Source organism: Haliotis rufescens, unplaced genomic scaffold, assembly GCF_023055435.1.
Source record: "Haliotis rufescens isolate VD_foot unplaced genomic scaffold, xgHalRufe1.0.p SCAF_9, whole genome shotgun sequence".
Taxonomy (NCBI): domain Eukaryota; kingdom Metazoa; phylum Mollusca; class Gastropoda; order Lepetellida; family Haliotidae; genus Haliotis; species Haliotis rufescens.
This window is the reverse complement of record NW_025964383.1, coordinates 35732644-35749784: the sequence shown is the minus strand read 5'-3', so window position 1 is coordinate 35749784 and position 17141 is coordinate 35732644. Positions and strand designations below refer to the sequence as shown.

The following is a 17141-nucleotide window of genomic DNA, read 5'->3' as shown; positions in this document are numbered from 1 at the left end:
TCTCTCTTTCTCTCTCTCTCTCTCTCTCTCTCTCTCTCTCTCTCTCTCTCTCTCTCTCTCTCTCTCTCTCTCTCTCTCTCTGCCATCTACAGTTGAGATACAGTGACGGCTCTCGTTTAAGAAGAGGACTCTTCTCCACTGCTGGCGGCGCCAATGCTGGTGCTGTGTTGCCCACTAAAGACGGCCCCGGCGATGACGTGGTGTCAGAATGGGTCCTCGATGTGGCCTGTGACAGTGGAGGTGTCTGCTCGTCAATCGTCGACGCACGGTGCCCGCAGTAATGTGTCGCTGGTGTGTACCCAGATATTTAAATGACAACTTTTCATGCATTGTTACTTGGGGTGACGTTTCTTTTGCGGTTCAGTATATTACACATTTTGTTACATAGGTGAGAAATAATAATATAAAGATATTTATAAAAGGAGACGGTTTCGATCTGAGAGACCCTGTAATACCATTGTTCATACTGCCGTAGATATCCACCATTTCGGAATACAACAATCTTCGATTTTTCACAGAAGTTGCTAACGCAATTTATTTGTTCTTGGAGTTTGCCTGTGGAATCTGCAGCGTTAGCGACATCATCAGCATAGAGAAGTGAACATATATTCAGATAATCTTCAATTATTAACATGCCTCTTCAGTTTGAAGTAGTCATCTCAGTAACCAATTCGTTGATGTATAATGAAAATAACAGTGGACTGATCACACATCTTTGGCGAGTACCAACCCAGGACTGAAAAGTGTTATAGAAAACAGTTTTAATGAATCAAGTTGGGGTCAAGTGATAGTTGGACAAATATTTGCCCCCCCCCCCTGTCAAAAAAGTTAACTACGGCCTTGCAGTGCCACTGATGATTAAATAGATTTCCACAGTTCATCAGGGTTGTCACGAATACATTAAATTTTATCTCTGATTCCTTTTACTATCATGACACACTGATTAAAATATTCGCGTCTTTTGTTTACAACTTTGCAAATCAAGTGAAGCGTCAGTCAGTCAATCTAAATTTGTCCAAGGCCCAATACGTTTCACGCTTGGCTGTCTCACACTGCATGTTTCACCACGCGGGCTGTCACGTGCACGTGACCTATGTCGTCTGCTCATTGAAGCTGCTGCCCACTCGAAAAGATAGGATATCTTATTGACGGCGTTATCAATATCCTTATACATTTCAGCATTAATATCCTCAATCAGTGATTTTGAAACATCATCAGGGATTATATATCCCCGCCTTTCATCCCTATGGTTTAAACTCCCCAAAAGCCACCCCCGCCGAAAGCTTTCAACTGTGTCTCAGTGAGAGCGGAAATGAAAGCGATACAGGCCGTGATCCAACATGGATACTCCCTCACAAGTCTCCACCAGAGCTTGATGTCACCTCCACAATGGTAATTATTATATGACGGCACGTTACATAGCAATAACTGCGTGATAATGTACATGTTCTACGTACATTCGTCGCTTAATTACAAGTGAATGAGATAGAAATGAAAGATGTCAATAATAAGTAAGTATGTCACTCACGGAGAATTATAATCTGGAGGTACAGTGAAGCTCTGGTAGAATACCAGTAGATTCGACTGCGCAAAACATACTTAATGCACAAAATTCTTTTGGAATCTGATATATAATGCATAGATGGGGATCATTTACACTAACATCTGGTTCCATCTGCATCGGATTACCATGGATTATCATCGTAATTACATAAAAAACGGCCTGTATATACGCTCTTCAAAACAAGAAACGCGCAGGTAGATTTTTAGTAAATTTATTGTACCTGATAAAATCGATATATTTAAATTAATATCATAGATACATATATGAAAATTTGGAGCTCGATAGTCACATGTTGTCGTTGTATAAAGGCATTGAAAACTGTTCATTGTCATGTCACATAAGGCCATAAGGTTGCGCAGAACTCATTATCTCGTGTGACCGACCCGGGCAGCAATCACGGCTCTGCATCTCCTCGGCACTGACTGGATAAATGTACGAATTCTGTCCTGCGGAATTCTGCCTCTAACGCGTTGGCCGGTTGTGGGAGTGTTTGCGGCGTGATCTGACGTTGACGTACACGTCGATCGAGTTCATCCCAGAGGTGTTCGATTGTGTTGAGATCTGTTGGCATTATCAGGTAGTCTACCGTGACACGAGCTGTGTTCGGTGGAGCGTTGTCCTGTTGAAATTTGATTCACGTACACAATGTGGGGCAAAACGCTCATTTCGACGACAATAAACACGTTGTCTTCCATCTCGCCGATGAAGAAGAAATCGTGATTCATTGCTAAACCACACTCATCCCCAGCTTCTCAAATTGCAAGGCTGTAAGGTATGGCACCAACTCAAGCGTCGCTGTCGATGGATCTGTTGCAAAACAGGGACGATAACTGGTCTTCTGGGTCCGATTCCAGCCTCGCGAAGATGGTTCCTGACAGTCTAGTCTGATATCCTCCTCAAACCAGGGATGCGTCCTGCAGTCTCCATAGCTGTGGCATTGCGATGACGTAGGTGGAACAGTCGAATGTAGCGATCCTGTGCAGGGATGGTAACTCTTGTTCGGCAGGTTCTCGGGCGGTCTGCAGTGGAATTGAACTGTGTGTATCGCTCACAAAGGCGGAAAATGGTGCTGTGGTGGGCGTTGAAGTGGCGTGCGACAGAATACTGCGATTCCCCTCTTTGGATACGTCCTATGGCGATGTTCCGATCGGCAGTGCTGAGTCTCGACATTTTCGAACTTGAAAAATGTTGACAATTGAATGACAAATTATTGGCTTTTGTTTGCCTTTTATAGCCACTACCACGAGTTACAAATACCATAACTTGCACGTGCATTTGCTTTAATGTTTTCCTCCATGATATTTTTGAACACGTGTCAAAACAAAGCCGTTTAAGACATTGCAAATCGACAATGGCTGCGTTTTGACGCACCGTGTGTCGAATATCAGGCCACCAACATTTTCCAGTAACATATATCCAATTTATATACCGGATTTTTTGTGTAGTCAGGGTTCAATACTACATACTACTTGTGCGTTTCTTTTTTTGAAGAGTGTATCTTCATATATTGGCCAACTAAACAAAGAAACAAGTGATCACTTACAGACATCTATGGAAATATGACAATAAATTTATAGAGGTGTTTTTTTTCTCTTTAATTTCAGGGGATTCGCGCGTCCAGTGTGAGAAAGAGAAAACGAGAGGTTTGTAGCGTACACGTTACTCTTTTTTAAAGATAAATGCATGGTTGTAAGTATTATACTTGGTAACTGTTTTTTATTGAATTTACACTTTCCTCGTTTATCTGCAAATGATGTTATAACCATATTTCATCATTAATGTTTATATCTGAGCGAACAAAGAAAAGGACAAATGCTGCAAAGAAGGTGAATTTAGGTTTCCTTTACACATTATTGTCATGAATAGTTATTGCAGTAAAAAACTGATCTCGTCTTATCAACCAGACTACACAGATAACTGTAAAGTGCATGACAGTATCAGCAAGCCTGTAGCTTAGTTATAACCAGTGCTTGTATGTTGTATGACCGAAAAAAATCTTCATCACATTGTTATAGTTCCTGATTCTTGGAAGAGGGCAAGCCAGTCTATGAATGAATCGTCTCCTCCTACCTCCCCACTTCTGATTCATCTCCACCTTCTGAAACGACTCCCTCCACATTGTCACCACGCCATGTCTCAACCACAACAGGACTGTCTGACCATACCAGTGACGCAGATATCGACACACTGAAGCTTGAAGTCGCCAGCCTCAAGAAGGAAATGCAGGCATTGCGACTGTCAGTGGAGTCGATGGTTTCTGACACCACATCATCATCACCAATACCAGCACTCCCGTGTCGGACTCCCCCTCCCTCCCTCAACGACACTCACTGCTGTATTGCCATCCGCTACGTCATTGACATCACCGAACGCCAACATCATCACAGAAAGCAGATATGGGGGATTGCCTAAAAGTCGGGCCAGGAAAAGTAGGGCCGGGCCGGGCCAGCGGCTAATACTAAAAATGGATTGTAGAATAATAAAACAAAACATGCATATCTTGGTAAATCTGAAATGTCCACAACGTATAGTTTTGTTCAATTTATTGAGCTTGAATCAAAATTTATATTCAACAATGTAATCAAGTGATAATTACGACTACATTCCGAGAGTCCTCGTAGAAAAATCAGTGCCTTGACTGTGTGTTTTCTTTGATGAGAAGGTTTCTCGTCGACCGTAGTATGTACATTGTAGGAGTGTGAAATGATATGTAGTCTTGGAAATGACTGTGTTTTGACGACTTTTCTTTCTTTGATTAACGTGTTGGGCCTCCCCAAATATCCTTTACTCATTCATGTTAAACCAACACAGGATGTTTTCTGGGAGTGGATAATCGCGAATGTCAAAGGGCTGACACGACATGTGTTAATAACTGTTTAAACGTCTAAAGTTACTAAAAATACTTTACATCTATAGACCAGTATTATATCAACATGTATACAACTTTGTAGTGTCTCAGATCGCGGTATTTAAAGAAAACAAGGTGCTCAAAGTGAAGCCCTTTTCCCTCTACATTCTCAACATAGTCTCTATCAGAAGTGTTCGGTCCGACTTGGCCTAAGCTGTCAAATTCAAATTTCACCTCACAGATGTATCATCAAATTTGTTTACATCTACAGGCTGGTATTATATCTACATATATACCACTTTAAAATGTCACAGTACATCGCATTTAAAGAAAGTTATAAAGCACTTTTAATGTATTTTCTCAAACAATTCTCTGTCACATGTGTTTGTCACGACTTGGCCCTGGCTGTCATAATCAACTTAAACCTCATATACGAGGGGCCTTCAATACGTTTTGCAACTTCAATATAAGCCCAAGTCGCAGAATATCTTTTGCATTTTTAGTTTTCAAAATAATCTCCATTCACCTCAATACACTTATTCCATTTGTCCTTCAAGCTTTTAATACCACCTTTATAGAAATAAGCAGATTGGCCCTCTAACCACGCCTCTGTGTCAGCCTTTCTGTCCTCGTCATCCTGGAAGCGTCTTCCACGTAGTGCAGATTTCATTTACCGAAACAGGAAATAGTCACTGGGGGCTAGGTCTGGGCTGTGGGGTGGATGATTTAACTGTTCGAATCCACATTCACATATTGCGGCCTGTGCAATTTTCGACTTGTGAACCCGAGCGTTGTCGTGCAAAAGTAGAATACCACGTGTTAACATCCAACGGCGTTTCTGGCGAATAGATTTTCGTAATTCTCTTATTACATTAGCATAATACTCTTCATTGGTTGTAGTTTTTGGTGGCATGTAATCAATCAGTAATAATATGCCTCTTGCATCCCAAAATATGGTGGCCATTACCTTGCCAGCCGATGGTTGAGTGCCAAACTTCCTCGGAGGCGGATGGGGTGCTTCCATTGCATGGTTTCCAGTTTAGTTTCTTGGTCCCAGTGGTGGATCCATGTTTCATCACCTGTCACTAGACAAGAAAGAAATCCGGCTTCATCAGCAGAATAGATATCCAGGAGGTCTCAAAAACTTTCAGTTCTGTGGTGGCGATCTTGAGCTCTAAGGTTTCTATGTACCATCTTGCAAATACCTTGGATATACCAAGATGCTTATGAATAATGGTTATAACGGTTCCAACTGATATTTGGAATTCCCTAGAAAGTTCAGATACTTTCACTCGTCGGTCAGACAAAATTTTCTTTCTACAGCAGCAATGGTTTCCGGTTGGGTGGCATCTGAAAACCTGCCTGACTTTGGGTCATCGTCTATGGACTCCCTACCCCTTTTAAACTGTAGAGACCAACGGCAAACTGTGGAATAGTCATTACCCATAACTTCACACATGGGATCATGGATTTCTTTTGCTTTACATCCCTCCTTGGTAAGGAGCTTTATTTCAGCCATTGTTTATGTTTGAGAGAATCCATGATTGTGACCACCCTCAGGTGAATAAGCTATCACATCTAACTTATTGTTGTGTCCGGAACTTGTTATGACACGTGTCAACCTGATGTTATGACTAGTCTCACACCTGCCACAAGTTGACATTGTTTGTGTAAACACAAATGCCCAAGTCGCGAAACTTATTGCACGCCCCTTGTATGTATCATCAAATGTGTGTACATCTGAAGACTGGTATTATATCTACCTATATACCACTCCTGGTTGGTTTATCAACGTTGGTTTAAATCCTTTCACACAGTGGCTTCCAAACTATATCTTACTAGTCTCTCCTTTGAAAACTTTGATAACACATTAAAAGAAATCTCAAAATAGAAACCACAACAACCTACACCTAAACAAAGCTTAAACCCCAAAACTCGAAACCCTCTAAATAATGGAAGGTCTAAACATATTACAGTGGAATGCCAATGGACTGGCCGCCCACGGCCAAGAATTAAAAATTATGTTTCGGAAAAACCTAGGTCCTCATATCATATGCGTTCAGGAAACCCACTTCTCCCAAGAATATAAATTCACCCTACCTAATTATAACTCGGTAAGACTCGACAGAGTTAAATCTCGCCCAGGTAGAGCATGCGGTGGCCTAATCATATATATCAGGGAGGACATAAACCATAAAGAAATACCAATTAAAACTCCAAATCTAGAAGCTAATGGTATACAAATAACTCATCACAACCAAAAAATAAACATTGTAAACATGTACAACTGGACAGTGAAACAAATTAAACATGAAAACTTAGAAACCCTAAATCAGCTAAGCCATATATCCACCATCTTTTTGGGGGACTTCAACGCCCACCACCCCTCCTGTTAAATATAAAACAGACCAAAACGGCAAACTCATCGCCGAATGGATAGAACAAAAAACCTAATACTACTAAATAACAACCAACCAACTAGATATGATAAAATTAATCAAAATATGTCGGCTATAGACCTAACAATCTGTACCCCTGATATCGCCCAAAGCACTTTGTGGGAAGTGCATTAGGAGCCACTCGGCAGCGACCAGGAAGCATAAATATCCAAACCCCAAATGAACCACAAGAACCAAAATTCAATTACAACAAGGCAGACTGGGACAAATGCAAAGCACTATGCAAACAGATCAACCAAGCGGATCCCGAAAATAAAGACCCCGAATAATACTGCCAAACCTTAACAGAATGCATAATCAACATAGCAAAAAAAACTATCCCACAACACCAATAATAGGCAAAACCACAGTACCCTGGTGGACCGAGGAAATAAAATAAACTAGGAAAAAACGCAAAAGCGCATTTAATAAAGCTAAACGAGACTACACATATCTAAAGATAGCACATCAATTAAACCATGAAGTACAAAGCTTAGTCAAAACGGCAAACCAAAAACTGAAAAAAAAATTCTGCGAAGAAATATACCATCACACAGACGCAAGAACAGTATGGCGCAAAATACACGCAATCCGAGGCATTAAACGAACCAAAAAAACACCAAACATAAATAACTCGACAAACCCTAAACAAAAAACAAATAACCTCGCAGACCACTTCTCGGCCATTAGTAGTAATAGTAACTTCCCTGAGGAATTCCAAAAACAATTAAAAAATCAAAATAAATTCTTCAAATGACCCAAAGATGTTAACCTAGAAATTAACCAACAATATACACTAGAGGAACTACTCCATGTACTAAATAATAGAAAAAGGAACTGCCCCAGGACTTGACCTTACCTCATACCAAATAATGAAACAGCTTCCCCAAAATCTTCTGGAATCACTACTTAACTATACAATCTCATCTACCAAAACGGTCAGGGTCCTACTTCATGGAAAGCCGAACAAACCAGCAAACGAAGCAAACTCCTATCGACCAATCTCCCTAACCCCAAACTTATGTAAGCGATTCCGTTTTGGTGACCCTTTGTCAGATGATGAAGTTGCTAAAAAACTGCAACAGGTTTTACAATTGCTCCCCAATTGCGATTGTAAAACCTGGGGAGCAATTGTAAAACCTGAGGAGCAATTGTAAAACCCGCTGAGTGGTCTTACTACAAAAGAAAGGTCGTCTGGGAGATGGTTACAACAACATGATCGATCATATCATGTCCAACTTATAAACCGCTATCCATTAATCTATGTCATTTTTGGAGGGGGGCACGGGTGGCCCAGTCGTCTAAGGCGCCGCGATTCGCTGTGCAGAGTTGCGTCCCTTGGGCACGCCAGAAACCTATGATTGTGGGTTCGAATCCCGGTTCGCCCCGATTATGTTTCTAGGTTTGTCAGCACCATACCCGTGCTCGTGGGTTTCACCGAAGTTGTAATCGTCTGAGACCTGCATCACTTCGGGCTTTCCTCCCACATTAAGCTGACACGCCGTGATATGACTGGAATACTGTTAAAAGCGGCGTTAAACCAAACTAACTCACTCACTCACTCATTTTTGGAGCTTATATTTACGCGGTATACGGGTCGCAAATAAGCGCGGTATAACGAGACACGCTTTATAACAGTTGTTATCGCGGGCCGCTGCGCGGACTGCACGTGCAGAAGAGGGCTGTACGTGCAGAAAGAACCGCGTGTTCACAAGAGAGGATTCCTGACGATGACGATATTTTCCTTACTCAAAGTAAGTTAATTGATGAAAATTCTGCAGAAAAGGATGAGGATGACTTTTGTTTCCGTTTTGGTGACCCTTTGTCAGATGATGAAGTTGCTAAAAAACTGCAACAGGTTTTACAATTGCTCCCCAATTGCAATTGTAAAACCTGGGGAGCAATTGTAAAACCTGAGGAGCAATTGTAAAACCCGCTGAGTGGTCTTACTACAAAAGAAAGGTCGTCTGGGAGATGGTTACAACACCATGATAGGTTTATAAGAGGATGTATGCTTCCCTTGATCAGTGTATGGTTTGTTGGATTGCAATCTGCCATACTTAGAGGGCCAGGGCAGCAATATAGCAAACCCTTCCTCCACCATATGTATATGGCCCCCATTTGAAATGGCGACAGCGCTGCAGTTTTAAACAGTGTATGTGTGTGTGTGATGTTTAACTTCGCACTCGGCAATATTCCAGTTATAAGACGGCGGTCAGTAAATAATCCACGTTTTATATTCAAAAGCAAATTTGTATTTAATTCACTGAAACATGTAGACTGAATGTATACATGTACATAAAAATATTAAGTAAACAAGAACCTAATCAGTGAGGGGTCCTTTATCCTTCCTATTCGACTGCTTGTAAAACATCTGATATCTCAACTCACAGCTGGTTAATATATATTTTCTGCTGAATATTCGAAACAGTGTAAGTGAGATGGTTTGAACGACATTTATCACACTTACAGTTTGGTGTTCAAGCGTTGATGGGCTATAACAACACAAGTTCAACAACCGTTTTTTTCATACTATGGCACTGACGTGTTCAGGACAAGTCAAGTCTTAACTAAACACCCCCAGACCTATTGCCTGGTCAATTCTACTGAGTTGTCACGGCCTACATTTTTCTCACAACAACGTGTAACTAATATTATTGAACAGGTTCGGATTTCCAGCTATGGAGAGCTTTACCATCGCCGTCTGTTCATACTGAACTATTGACGGGGATGTATCGAGTGTTTGCCTGATGTTACCATTTGTTCATGAGTTAATATTGCTTCTCTGATGAAAAAAACATTGAAAATAGACTCGGGACACGCCACTAAACTTCTAATGCCACGTTGGCGTGTTGTCAACGTACAACTGCGCCCCTGTCCCATCTGTTGGTAGGATTTATGTAATGGAGAAACCATGACACCAAAGGAATGGTATGATTGTATAACCGAGGCTTTTCTGTGCCTACCCGGTTATACGATCATATCATGTCCAACTTATAAACCGCTATCCATTAATCTATGTCATTTTTGGAGGGGGGCACGGGTGGCCCAGTCGTCTAAGGCGCCGCGATTCGCTGTGCAGAGTTGCGTCCCTTGGGCACGCCAGAAACCTATGATTGTGGGTTCGAATCCCGGTTCGCCCCGATTATGTTTCTAGGTTTGTCAGCACCATACCCGTGCTCGTGGGTTTCACCGAAGTTGTAATCGTCTGAGACCTGCATCACTTCGGGCTTTCCTCCCACATTAAGCTGACACGCCGTGATATGACTGGAATACTGTTAAAAGCGGCGTTAAACCAAACTAACTCACTCACTCACTCATTTTTGGAGCTTATATTTACGCGGTATACGGGTCGCAAATAAGCGCGGTATAACGAGACACGCTGCACGTGCAGAAGAGGGCTGTACGTGCAGAAAGAACCGCGTGCGTCGTACCACATGGCATTGTGTCGTTGACTGTTCACAAGAGAGGATTCCTGACGATGACGATATTTTCCTTACTCAAAGTAAGTTAATTGATGAAAATTCTGCAGAAAAGGATGAGGATGACTTTTGTTTCCGTTTTGGTGACCCTTTGTCAGATGATGAAGTTGCTAAAAAACTGCAACAGGTTTTACAATTGCTCCCCAATTGCAATTGTAAAACCTGGGGAGCAATTGTAAAACCTGAGGAGCAATTGTAAAACCCGCTGAGTGGTCTTACTACAAAAGAAAGGTCGTCTGGGAGATGGTTACAACACCATGATAGGTTTATAAGAGGATGTATGCTTCCCTTGATCAGTGTATGGTTTGTTGGATTGCAATCTGCCATACTTAGAGGGCCGGGGCAGCAATATAGCAAACCCTTCCTCCACCATATGTATATGGCCCCTATTTGAAATGGCGACAGCGCTGCAGTTTTAAACAGTGTATGTGTGTGTGTGATGTTTAACTTCGCACTCGGCAATATTCCAGTTATAAGACGGCGGTCAGTAAATAATCGAGACCAGATCATACAATCCAGTAATTGATACTGGGACCAACGATTCACGCCAATAATCCGATCCATTCAATCATGAGTTTTGGCTGCTAGGGACCACTTCTAGCCAAGATTCGTCGCCGATATACCACAATACATATTGACAGACTGACAACGGATGCGGTCACAATTATTCCATGACATTAAACATTTCCATATTGATCATCATTCAATTCAGGTATACATTGTTTTAAGCTGTATTTTTCTTCACACTTAAAATGTGTGTAATTGCGAACATGCATGAAGGTTCAAATGTCCCATGTAGTGTATTTGTTGTTTTTAACACGAATGGATGCGGGCGTCCACATACATATACAATGATAATGTGCTCATACAGCATATGAGTGAGTGAGTATGGATTACGCCGCTTTTAGCAATATTCGAGCAATATCACGGCGGGGGACACCAGAAATGGGCTTCACACATTGTACCCATGTCAGGAATCGAACCCGGGTCATCGGCGTGACGAGCGAACGCTTTAACCACTAGGCTACCCGACCGACCCTACAGTATGAGTTTCACTACAGGAGGCGTAGGGTTTACCAGACAAGACGGAGAGGATAGGCATCGACGAATTACAGATACAAAATAATTAATTTGCTACAGGACGAAACAGAAAACCGGTTTATCTGGTAGAGAACACAGACTTGTTGCATATTTAATTGTGATATTATGGTTTGAGTTAACAAGAAAGAAATCTGTATGTTAAATAATCGTTTTTGCTAAGAATTGATTAAGAAATTACATGTAAGTTTTAAATACATTCATCACGTAGTTCACATGCATTCGACTAGACCCGTGAAGATTCCGGGGTAGAATAGGTCTTCAGCAACCCATACTTGCCGTAAAAGGCGACTATGCTTGTCGTAAAAGGCGACTAACGGTATCGGGTGGTCAGGCTCGCTGACTTGGTTGATGCATGCCATCGATCCCAATTGCGTGGATCGATGCTCATGATATCAATCACTGGATTGTCTGGTCCAGACTCGATTATTTACAGACTGCCGTCATATAGCTGGAACATTGATGAGTGCGGCGTTAAACAACAAACCAACCAAACCAATCATTCGACTATGACACATTCGCTGACTCTTAGCAAGGAACAAAATATCGCAATGCAGAGTTTTCGGACTTATCATTCAGTACAGCCTTGGAGCAAGGCTAGCTACAGAGATAGGGTTGAGGCTTCCGATTTGGAGACGGTCAGCAGGAGCAGGCTCCCACTTTTAGCACAGTGTTTTCTTTAAACAGCGCGATCTGAGACGTTTTAAAGTGGTATATAGGTAGATATACTACTAGTCTATCGACCGTGTGCGACATACGCTTGCAGTCGGAAAGCGCACGTTAAATCTCCAATAAAAGAAGTAGTCTATCGATGTAAATACATTTGATGATGCATCTGTGAGTTTAAAGTTGATTTTGACTGCCCGGGCCAAGTCGGGGCAAACGCATGTGATACAGAATATCTTGAGAAAATATATACATTATAAGTGCTTGACTTTAACGGACCAGTTGTCTTTAAATGCGATGTTCTATGACATTATAAAGTGGTATATAGGTAGATATAATGCCAGTCTATATATCTAAACACATTTGATGATACATTTGTGAGTTTAAGTTGATTTGACTTCCTCGGCCAAGTCGGACCGAACAAAAACCAAACACTTCTGATAGAGACTGTGTTGAGAATGTAGAGGGAAAGTCCTTTACTTTGAGCACCGTGTATGCTTTAAATCACGCGATCTGGCAAATGCTAAGTCGGACCTAACACAAGCATCATCATAATCATCATTTATTTCTCAGAAAAGAACCACCCACGGTGGTACAGGAGAAAAAAGTTTCTTAACATAACAATTCATATTAAACAAAATGTCGGTTATACTGTACAAATATTTGGTGATAAACATTTTGCTTGAAAATTTCTACGAACATTTAAACAGAAACACTTCCATAAACAAACACACATGTACACAGTTACACTCAAAGGTACTTATCTATTATAATATGAATTTTGCAAGGTTCTTAATTTCTTTTACGTTTCTGGTACATTTTTTTGTATTTTATTATATTCGGAAATTGCGTATATTTATTCGAGATAAGTTTAGATCTAGATTCACGGAACGCTTCACATTTAAACAGGTTGTGGAATTCATCGGCTTTTGCTGGCGACATACAGTTTACATGTCCTAAATTCTCTATACCAAGCCAACGCCCAACTTCGACAGGTAGATTATGGTTACTGGTCCTGTTTAAGAATAGGATAATAAATTTGTTTAGATGGGAGAAGAAAATTTCAAATGACGGGATATCTTTTAAATATTTGTAATAATACCCTTTTGAACTTCTCTCGACGTCAGATTTCCAATTTTGATAAAACCGATCTTTTACAATTTTTTCTATCTGCGCAGTTAGCCACGGGCTGGAAACGCTTTGTAGGTCATAAAATACATAGCACAGACCACACTTATTAAGTATTTGCCTCACATTTCTTATCCAGGCATTTTGTTCATTATTAGATAAAAAATGTAAATGAGCAAACTTATAGATAATGTGCGATAGTTTCGGTGCAGGTCCGGGTTTACAAAGTTTATGCCAAAAGTTAACATCCCGTTTAGCTGCATATACTGAACCAAATTTGTGCAGGTGAATCGATCAAAATCATGTGCACAGCACTATAGTGGCAAAAGTGGTTTTTCACGTGCAACTGGTCACGTGGCCATAATACCGCACGTGTTTTCAGCCGTACTTGTTAGCAGTCATTAACAAAAAAAAGAAAAACACAAGAAAAGAAAAGTCTTCACGGCCATTTGTCATGCCACGCCTTTCAAATGTGCAACGTGAACGTGCCATAGGCATGTTGCAGACGGGAACGTCCGTAGCTGAAGTCGCAAGGACGATGGGTTGTAGTCGACGGACTGTTTATGATTTACAGACCCGTCTACAGCAAACGGGTACCACCGTTGATCGCCCTCGGCCAGGTCGACCACGTGTGACGTCACATGCAGAGGATCGTCAGATTGTCTTACTTCACCTCCGTAACCGATTTTTGACGGCTACATCAACCAGAAATGATCTGTTTAGGGGTAAACTGAGTGCGCAAACTGTTCGAAACCGTCTGAGAACTGCTCACCTTCAAGCACAACGGCCATACTGCGGGCCGATTCTGACCCAATTACACGAACGTCAACGTCAATTGTGGGCACAGCGACACTTACGATGGACTCAGAGGAATTGGAATCAAGTCGTCTTCAGTGATGAATCCCGATTTAATCTTCGTTTTGCTGATGGTAGGGCGAGGGTGTGGAGGCGCCGTCATGAACGTTACGCCCAGTGTTGTGTACAGGAAGTTGACAGATTTCGAGGCGGAAGTGTCATGGTGTGTGGTGCTTTCTGTGGCAATGCACGTTCCAGGCTTCTTGTCATCCGTGGCAACCTCAATGCTGCTGCTTACCGCGACCAGGTACTGGCACCAGAAATTCTGCCTTTTATGGCAGCACATGGACCCGGTTTGATCTTCCAACACGACAATGCCAGACCCCACACAGCAATTTTTACAAGGAATTTCCTTCAGAATGCGGGAGTCAACGTCATGGACTGGCCGTCAAGGTCTCCCGACCTAAATCCCATCGAACACGCCTGGGATGCTCTTGGCAGAAGTCTGCGCACGCTCCAGAACCAACCACAGAATTTGCAAGATCTTGGCACCATTTTGCAGCAACAATGGCGTCGTCTTCCCAATCATGTGTTCACAAGCATCACAAGGTCCATGCGGAGGCGTTGTGTGGCAGTTGTCAACGCACATGGTGGCCATACACGCTACTGAACTTGTGTGCCATCAGATTCTCGTGCTTGGGACTTATGATTTAAACTGTTGATGTTATTACCGAATACCGTAGGTGCTTGGAACAAATTATCGTTACCACCGTTAATTAAAATCGTTCTTTGGACATTAATGATTAAAAATTACCTTCTCTGACACAATTCTCCGTTGTATATCATATATGGGATTACTTTTAAAAATGAGAAGTTTTTAATTTGACTCAGTATATTTATATATGTATATTTATTATAGTTATAACTTATATAGAGTTATACCTATTTCCTTAAATGCCACATTACCGGTTGCATGAAGCATGTCAATGTGTAATACGTCAGTTATTTCAAGTATCCAAGTGTACGTGTAGTTCTTGCTAAAATTAACCCTTTCAGTTTTATTCATCAATAGTGTCTGCGGAATCGTGTGTAAACATCATCCAGAAGTATCTCAAGCAACGCCCGGTAGAGAGCAGTCATGAGAAAATGAACGTCATTGTCGGTGGTTGGTTGGTTTGTTGTTTAACGCCGCACTCAGCAATATTCCAGCTATATGACGGCGGTCTGTAAAATAATCGAGTCTGGACCAGACTATCAAGTGATTGATATCATGAGCATCGATTCACGCAATTGGGATCGATGACATGTATCAACCAAGTCAGCGAGCCTGACCACCCGATACCGTTAGTCGCCTTTTACGACAAGCATAGTCGCCTTTTACGGCAAGTATGGGTTGCTGAAGACCTATTCTACCCCGGAATGTTCACGGGTCTCGACCCTAGGTGGCTAATGTGTACTTAAAAACCGAACTTAAACTGAATATTAAAATGTCTAGTATTTTTATCTGCATATGCAATTTAGTTTTGTATCGTCGCATGTGCGTCGCTGTACTATATTGTTTATGCATGCAACACTTTCTCCAATATACAAGCGTCTCTCTGACATTATGATTACAACTTGCCGAAAGGAGCGTCATACCAAAAGACGTTAAAAGATGGTACTTGTTGTTACCCTGTCTGGCTCCCGGCATTAAGGGGCTAAAACAAGGACTGGTCGGCTCGGAGTCAGTATACTGTGTCTGAGTGGGGTATTCATGTTAAACTGCAGCATGGTATCTCAGTGAGCTAGCACTATAAATCGGCATCAGTCCGGACTGGTACAAACAGCCACACACACACAAACACACGTACATGCACGTCGCTATATAAGTGCAACAAGAGTTTGCCACTAACGTGGCTATATCCCCCGCCCCTGTTGCAGAATTTATGACATAATTAAATCTAAACAAACCCTAACCTTTTTTAACCGAGGTGGAACTTGTCATGGAAATTGTTAAAAAAAGAAGAGTTTGGAACCTAAGTCCATCTTGCTGCCATGGAATCGTAAAAAAATAAACATTTCTAAAATTTCTAAATAGCAAAAGGCACCAGTTCAGCATGTACCTGGCAAAAGCTGCAAAGTTTGATGAACAAATATTGAACGGTTTATGAGTTATGTTCCGGAAACGAAACGTGACGTACGGACGGACGGACGGAACCCGTTTCTATATCCCCCGCCAACATTGTTGGGCGGGGGATAAAAATCTTGGACGCGACGTTAAACCCCATTTCACCTCACCTGCTGGAAGGTGGATTTCACCCTCCACATATCTGATGGTGTATAACCCATGACTCTTACCGTTATTTCGTGCACCTGCTCAGCGTCGTGATTAGACAATATAATTAATTTTCCGAGTTGTCTTGCTACACGTTATCAATAAACGGTGGGTTGCTTGTTATTGAAGTAGAATACGGATTTGGGAACAATCAGATCCTATGTCACATGACACACCATAAGGCAGCATTTTTAAGCCTTAACCTGTTTAACCTCATGATCAATGATCATTTTGACCATGTCAGCTCACCTACTCAAACTTCTAAATTCGCTGACGACGGAGCAATATGGGTAAAGCACAGAGATATTTCACAAATTCGAAAAAAACCTCCAGTCAGCCCTGGACGGAGTAGATCAATGGTGCAATAATTGGGGTTCACACCTTCAAGTGAAAAAAACCGTGGGAGTTCTATTCAAACGCAGGGGGAAAGATGCTACCCTACTCACCCACAGGAGTCCCAACACCGAAATTGCTAAGGCAGAAGGCGACCTCTTAAACACTTAAAGCTACAACATGTTATATCGTGCACCGGCTCAGCGTCGTGAGTAGACAACGTAATTAAATATCCGAGTTGTCTCGCTATAAGTATCAAACGGTGGGTTGCTGGTTATTGGAGTAGAATACAGAGTATATTGTTCATAATGAATAACGATTCAGTCTGATTCAATGTCGAATGTTTTAAGCATTGACGTTTTGTTTTCGGTTCATTGAGGTATGAATCGAAAAACCGATGTGCAAACTGTATGAATCCGCGTAGCAGTCGATGCTTATCAAAATCGACAACGTAACACATGTTTTATCTTCAATA

The 17141-nt window shown here is 41.7% G+C and overlaps 1 protein-coding gene across 10 annotated transcripts in view; it reads right to left on the bottom strand.

The window, feature by feature from the left end:
• Positions 1-16921, bottom strand: part of LOC124147819 — a 165921-nt gene extending 149000 nt beyond the window's left edge. For 2 of the 10 annotated variants that reach the window (XM_046518607.2, XM_048391520.1), the window contains exon 1: positions 16780-16920. Coding sequence is in view for 4 of the 10 variants with exons in the window: in XM_048391515.1 (XP_048247472.1) it covers positions 5380-5441 (62 nt within the window). In the remaining 6 variants the exon portion in view is untranslated. Of the gene's footprint in view, positions 1-5379; positions 5498-9320; positions 9428-16779 lie in introns of those variants that run through there. The other 8 variants (XM_046518608.2, XM_046518611.2, XM_048391522.1 and 5 more) reach the window with 7 other exon arrangements.
• Between the last annotated feature and the right edge of the window lie 220 nt (positions 16922-17141).